This window comes from Centroberyx affinis, unplaced genomic scaffold, assembly GCF_046629955.1.
Source record: "Centroberyx affinis isolate AG114_WGS23_722 - 3 ecotype Tasmania unplaced genomic scaffold, CSIRO-AGI_Caff_v1 ptg002313l_1, whole genome shotgun sequence".
NCBI classification, from domain to species: Eukaryota; Metazoa; Chordata; class Actinopteri; order Beryciformes; family Berycidae; genus Centroberyx; species Centroberyx affinis.
Window position 1 is genome coordinate 87,803 of NW_027280584.1, and position 7,371 is coordinate 95,173.

General features: G+C 48.2%; 1 protein-coding gene across 1 annotated transcript; it reads right to left on the reverse strand.

The window, feature by feature from the left end:
- Positions 1 to 888: 888 nt before the first annotated feature.
- On the reverse strand, positions 889 to 6,572 carry LOC139655611 (Krueppel-like factor 15). Its single transcript, XM_071533054.1, has 2 exons — positions 5,329 to 6,572; positions 889 to 1,057 (listed from the first exon to the last, which is right to left on the reverse strand). The coding sequence occupies exons 1-2, from the start codon at positions 6,570 to 6,572 to the stop codon at positions 889 to 891; spliced, it is 1,413 nt and encodes a 470-aa protein (XP_071389155.1).
- Positions 6,573 to 7,371: the final 799 nt, after the last annotated feature.

A 7,371-nucleotide genomic window follows, 5' to 3' on the forward strand; every position in this document is an offset into this window, starting at 1 on the left:
TACACAAGGCTTCTTGATAAAAAAGCTGAATAAAACAACAAAGAACACTTAACACTGATCAGAAGGCCCGTTTAACAATCATGACTGTGCGCTTAACTTTTTAGTTGTGTATCAATTTTGCATTTTTTGTGTTGCTCTATTACTCCCCCCCCACCCCCCTCCCCCTCACCCTCCTTGTGTCGTAGCAGGTTTAGAAAGTTGCTCTAAAATGTCGAGAGCAGTCCCAGTAGCTTATAGCGACGTTGCCTTAGTTTGTTATGGTATCAGTAGTTCATGTCCACATATTACAATGGTTCTCTACCTGTGCATCAACATCGAGTTGAACGACAAAGGTATTCTTCGACCTTTCCGTCAATGAGCTATGGTGCAAGGCAGCAAAAACAAGGACGAAGCTTCAGGAGAAACCTCAGTCTGACTTCCTAAACATTGCATAACATGAGGAATGTCCAAGACATTGGCAGCTTTCAGGAAGATAAAAGGCAGTTGTTCTTATCCAGGTAAAACAGAAACGCAAGGCTATTACCAAGCAGTCTCGTAATCCAGATTGAAAGAAAATAAGCTTATCTTATCTTCTGCTGAGAGAGGAGATAAAGACAGAGCTGAAAAAAACAAACAGAAGGAGCACAACATACAAAAGCACCAACAGCAACAACAACCTGTAGCGAAGTTGATCACGAAGAGGATGGTAACTCGTCGTTGGTTTGCCTTTGTACAATAAATTAGAACGTCACAATCACATGCTTCTGGAAAAAGCAACGCGCGCTCCCACCCACGCATTCACACCGATACAAGTATCCCAACGTACACACACACACACACCACACGCACACACCCAGCTCCCGTGGCCTATGTCCGTGTGAGAGTGATCCCAGTGATCCCAGTGGGGTTTCAGTTTGCTGTGCGGACCGTCCGGCTGCTTCGTGGAAAGCGGTGGACTTTGATGTGTTTTGACAGGTGGTCGCTGCGGGCGAACTTCTTCTCGCAGACGGGGCACTGGTAGGGCTTGACCCCCGAGTGGGACCGCCGGTGTCGCGACAGCTCGTCCGACCGGGAAAACCTGCGAGGAGGAAGAAGAAGAAGAGGAAGAGCGCCGTTTTCATAGATTGCAAAGACAAATGGAGCAAGAGTGAAAGACGTCTGCGCTCTAAGGGAAAGTCCTACAATTTAGGGGGGGTACGTCTCCGGCACATGGGCTCAAAAACTGCCAGCAAACTAGTTTCATAATGCAACATCTTCTATGCATCCGGAGACTGTGGCTCTGGAGGGTTTTGTTCATGAGGAAACTATTCATCTTTGGCTCCTCTAGAACAAACAAATGAGCAAAAAACAAATGGATCCGACAAAAACATTTATGTTTAAAGTAAACAGCGCAGTGTGTGCTGAGGGTATTTTACAGCACTCATCTTGACACGTTCCGCCTACAGCGCATACTGCAATCAGAGACAAGAACCTTGATCTCTCCACAGCGCTCGCTCTGTTATTTTGTATTCAATGCTGGCAACTTCCCCGTTTTCCCCAAAGCGTACGCAAAGGCTGCGGAGAGCAGATATTTTCTCACCGAGCCCAACGGATTTTATAGCGTAATCATCTGTCACAAGTGGGAATGCTTCACACGTTGACGCTACAACTTACTCCCTGTTACTCGTTTGGACGAGCGAACATCGCGGTGGAGTTAGCATGCGAGGCAACATGGCCGAAGCCTTGAGGCAGATGACAGCTCCAGGGCTTCTTCCCAGCAACCTAGTTCTGCGGAGCTGTACGTTCCCCCGGCCAGGCTCTGCGGCCCAGATGTTTGCCGGCTGACCTGACAAGATGATGAATCGATACGATCTTGCCCTGTAATTAAGCAGCGACACTTTAAGGAGCTGGAGGAAAAGCCCGTTTTACTATCTGTTGTACGCAGATACAGCACACGCTTAATGCTAACAGAGTAACAGACGTGAGCAAGTTACGTCCAACATCTGACAGCGGTTTAGATGGAGAGGGAGCAGAACAGTCACATTGCCAATAAAACCCTTTGAATAGCACCTAAGACACCTACCACATACCTGCCAATGAATATCCATTTGAACAGTTCACTGCTAACAGAGCGATTAGAGTGCGACTACACACTGACTTGGGTTGCCGGACCAAATCGGAGGTATTTGTCTAGTTAAGAGCTTCTGGCCTTGCACTTCATCCAGCATGAGTGGAACTGTGCGGAGTGCTTGGGCTGTGTAGGGTATATGGAAGTTTCTTTTGGCCTCTCTCCCTGCTCAGCATTCCCCTCGTGTGCGGGCACATTACTCCCAGAAACCCCCCAGGGAGTCGCCGGCTTCATTCCTCCAACCATCATCCTGAAAGCGTGGAGTAACCCAGCCTGGCCTTGATGCTATCATATCCACGACACCTCCAGAGGAAATATGGAAGCGGGGATTGTCTGTTAGTGCTCACGTGGTTTAAAGGAATGCACCACATTTTGAGAGATTGTCCTGCTGGTGTGATGACACCAAAATCGTCCATGTGTCCCTGTTGGATCATTGGCTCCAGTGTATTCTACTACTTAATATTTTACTTCAGTGGTACCAGTACTTTTGGCGGGACAGGAGATATAAACTTTAAAGGCATTTTTCTATTTTTTTTTTACTGTTCATGCAAGTACTGTTCTTTGGCTTTATAGGGCAGCGCAGGCCACTAGCATTATCACTTAATGGTCAAGTTGACCAACGGGTCAATCTCCCAAATAATTTGGTGTATTTCTTTAAGCCAAAGGGGGAAATGTTGAGCGATTGGATCTGCCTAGGAGAGACTATTCTCTATGCAGTGCAAACACATGCGTGCCTGGATTCACACTTCTAAACGCCTGAATGTACAGTAACATGCTTACTGTATGTTTGCATCCATCCATCCCCTCCTCATTCCTCCCAGCCTAAGTGAGGAACCTTTGACTGATCCCTCTTTCCTCTTTCATGCAGCGGGGCAGCCTGGACGTTCCTAGCCCACAGTCATGGTAACTATTCAACACTTCGTCTTTGTTCGCTCCACTTCCTCACTGCTGCTCCCTTCAAGTGATTGTGTGCAAAACTAAAACAGGCCTCTTCTCCCACTCTGTCTGGCTCTCTCAACCCCCACCCCCACCCCTCCTCCCAACACCACCAACTAACACCACTTTTTTTTCTCTTTTTTTTTTATCTTAGTTACTCTCTGCTCCTCACTTCATTTGGCTGCTTCTCTCACACTTTCCCCAACTTCTTTTTTTTTCCTCTTGTCGCCCCCCTCGTTTGCCCCAGCCCCATCACATACAGTGGGTTGCACACACACTGGTTCACACACACACACACACACACACACACACACACACACACACACACACACACACTTCCATCCAAACTAAATCCTGCCTTTTGTGTCCGGACAAGAGCCCTTTGTTAGTCGGAAACGCATAGCCTGGATAACTACTGCACAAATTTCTCCAGCTCCCCTCATGTATTAGGACACACTTGTGCAGCATTACAAATACATGGCTAGTGGCGTGTTGCCAGGTTGGTACTAAAGTCAAATGGCCCAATACTGAGCTTTTAGAGGGATATTATTGATTGCTCACTACATGCATGGAAAAAGAAGAACTTATAAATGATTGAATGGTTGACTGAGCAGGATCCTCTAAGACTGATCTCTGCAAGCTGTGACAGGCAGAATGCAAATCACATAAAGGATTGCTACAGGGATACCTGTTCACAGACCTGTTCATGCACAGGTACATGCAAACATACCGTATGCCATAGATGAATGCACACATGCAAAGCACACACACACACAAAAACACACACACACCATGTCAGTACTTGCCCCTTGTACTGAGTGAAGTGTGTGTGCGGTGCATAGAGAACATTCTCCCATGGCTTGAGAAAGTCAAAAGGTTACACTCCTTTACCACTTCTGTCACCCTCACCGCCTGACCTGATGTCCTCAGGAAATCAGCCAGCTCAACTCTGGGCCAAGAATCACACTCCATCACACACACACACACATTCACACCCTCACACACACACACACACTTTCAGACTAATGAATGTAAGCACACACTTTATTGAGTGCAGAAACTGCTTCACTGATGAAGACACGCAAGGTCTCTCTCTCCTGCTCTCTCTGCTACACACACTGGCTTCCAAATTAGATCTTGCTCCAATATATTTGGCATACACAAATAGACACACACACACACACACTCCAGCCACTGCACAGCTGTCGAGTCACACACAGGAGGTGCCCATGTTGTGCCCATGTGACTCGGGCCCACATGCTCCGTCCCAGATTTAGTTTACACCAGCAGAAAAATGACACCCCAGCTATTCTCGCATATCCCACATATCTCACCGCCTGATAACAAGTGTGATGCTGCAAGCGAACCTGTTTATTTCAACACTCCTTGACATCGTTCCAATTAACACTTTGGATGCGCGGCAGCCATTAAGAGCTCTTCAGCTCAAGAGCTGAGTGAAGAGGAGAGAAAGACAAGTGGCTAATTGTTTTCGTTTGGCTTTTCTATTACGGATCCTCTGAGAAAAATACGTTTCCCCTGTCTAATTGGTAAAGCATATGGCTGGCATTCCACAAATGGAGAGCAGGGCTGCATGCCAGTAAAGCTTTGCTCCCTTAGTAATGAACTCCATTACCAATAATGAAATGCATGTTGTAGTGTTGTTTCTATTATCTCAGGAGCTTCTGCATTTTCAGCTGTGGTATGCCTTAGCTTTGTATAGCTTGGCGCTGTGGGGCAGACAGAGCGTTGGGGGGTGGAGGCGGGGGGGGGGGGGGGGGGGGGGGGGGTCTGGATCTCCACTGAAGGCCTTCTAAGCCCCCTAGCTGGTGCTAATTGATGACCTCAAAAAGAGACAGGTCAATTCATGTGTCAGTTAAAATCTGCGCCAGACTTCCATTGAGCAATGCGACACTGCGCGCGGCAAATGGACGTGTCCCACTGACATATAATTACTGCTGCTTCCAAATGGGCCATGCTAACAAATGGGGGTTAAGCCCCTTTAAATCATGCAGATGCATGGGAGAGCCTGCTCTAAGTGCTCAGTCCTGCAAATAAACAAACCTTTAAACAGTCTTTATATAACCAGTCATAAATATGACTCAATCTCTGAGGATGTAATCTCCTAAGATAACAAACTTATAAACATTGAAAGCTGCAGGGTACAATTATGGTAATTTTGTATGGGCAGAGATCATTCTGTCTGTGAGGTGAATGTTTGATGTTGTCACCCAATGGATTGAATGTTTGGATGTACTAAGAAACGCATTCAATTAGTCACCACTTTAATCACCGTCAACAGCACTCACCTCCATCCACAGCCGGGCCAGTTGCAGGCGAAAGGCTTTTCCCCTGTGTGCCTCCTCAGGTGGGCCTTCAGGTGGCTGCTCTTGGTATACATCTTGGTGCAGCCAGGAAAAGTGCATTTGTGCATTTTGATAAGGTCCGCCACCGGGTTCTTCTGGAACTTCTGACCGACAAGAATCCCTGATCCCTGGCTGGCTGAGCCATCCCCGAGCCCAAGGGGCTTGGCTGCAATGGGGACTGGTGCAATGCGTACAAACTTAGAGGAGATGTTAAGGCTGGGGGAGGGTAGGATCTGGGGCACCAGGGCAAAGGTCTGGCCCTGGATGTTGACCAGTAGCTGCGCGATTTTGATGTCCGAGGCAGGGGCAGGCTGTGGGGGCTGGGCCACTGGGGTAAGAGGCGCCGCTGTGGGCTCCTGTTTAATTTGAATGGGCTGAATCTGGAGGATGACCGGCACCCCACCATTTGCACCGCTCTCTGCCGATGCAGGCTTGTTGGTTGATGCCTTCTTGGCCCCTGTGCTAGATTCATGTGTGGGGTCGACTGGTGTGGTTTTGGTCTCAGTGGTGGCAGCAGTGGCCAGGGTAGCGGTGCTGGCAGTGGGGACAGTTTGGTCTGAAAGCTTGGCCTCTGGCTCCAGCCTGGGCCCTGGGGAGGCTTCCCTGCACAGCTCCAGGCCAACCTCCAGCCCCAGCACCTCCTCCAGCCCCAGGCATAACCCTGGCGCACCCTCTCGGGTCTCCTGCTTCATGGTCACCACCTCCATGTTCTCCTCTAGGAACTCTTCGATCTCCTCAAGCGTGGGCTGGAAGGACCCTCCAAGCGGTTCCTCCATCTCCACATTGGACCAGACAGGGAAGTCTAAATTTTCCTCCTTCACAGGCTCCTGTTTGGAGGGCGCATCCCTCCGCGAGTCCCAGAGGAAAGTGGGAAGAGGCATAGGGGCCATCGACCCCACTGCTGCACCGTTGGCACCTCCTAAAGAGGTCTGGGACAGCAGGTAGTCCAGGATGCTGTCTTGGCTCTCAGCGCTGGAGCTGCTGCCGTAGCTGGAGCTGAGCACCTGGGAGTCCGGGCTGGAGCATGAACGAGGGCTGGAGGACTCGCTCAGATCGTCCTCAGAAAACGGCGATGGCATCACCTGGTAGGAGCCCGAGTCTGTCACCATGTCGGACAGCCGGTAGGCAGGCGGGGAGCCACTGTAAGCCAGGAAAGTCTCCTCGTTCACTAGGAAGTTATCTACCATCCCTGGCTAGTGCCAAAAGGTTGTCTCCCGTTTGTCTTGCACGACTGTGTTTAAAATGGTTTATTGGAGAATTATTCCTCGTGTTGCTGGGAAAGCAGGAGCAAATAAACCCAGCGTGGGGTTGGTAGCAAGGCCACGCTTCTCACTGGAGTGAGATAGTCAAACACCTGTTGTTCTCTCTCAGGATGGAAAAAGTAAGCTTGGGGGAAAAAAGCCTCTTGCAATCCAAGGTCTCCAGTCAGGATACGTCTAAATAAGAACAAACAGAGACAGTGAGAAGTCTGATAATCTCAATTCCATGTGCAACTGCACCTCAAAAAAAAAAATAACAGAAAAAGATTTGAAAGGAAAGAAAGAACCTGACTCAGAACCACATGATCACTAGGACATGAAAAGTCCTCTGATCCATCTATCAGCCCATATGAGACGCTCTGCCCGCAGCCCACGTATGAAAAATTGAAATGCTGCATATTTAAATTTCAAGTTCACACACTGTAGGCTTGCAAGTTGAATGAGGCTGTCCTTTAAGAGCAACCATATCACACTCCATTACTAGAATTTCAGTGACTCAACAGAAAGAAAAAATAACTTCATGACATAATGAAATAGATACTATCCTACATTTCTATTTCTACAATTTGTATTTTTGTGTATTTAACTTTTTTTAATAGGATGACATATAATTTGAATTGACTTTTTGTAATAGCCCTCTAGGTATGGTCCTACTCTATACTGTCTAGCTGTAGGCTATTTAGGGCCTGCTAAAGTACACACACAGCAACCATCATATTAGCTGCCC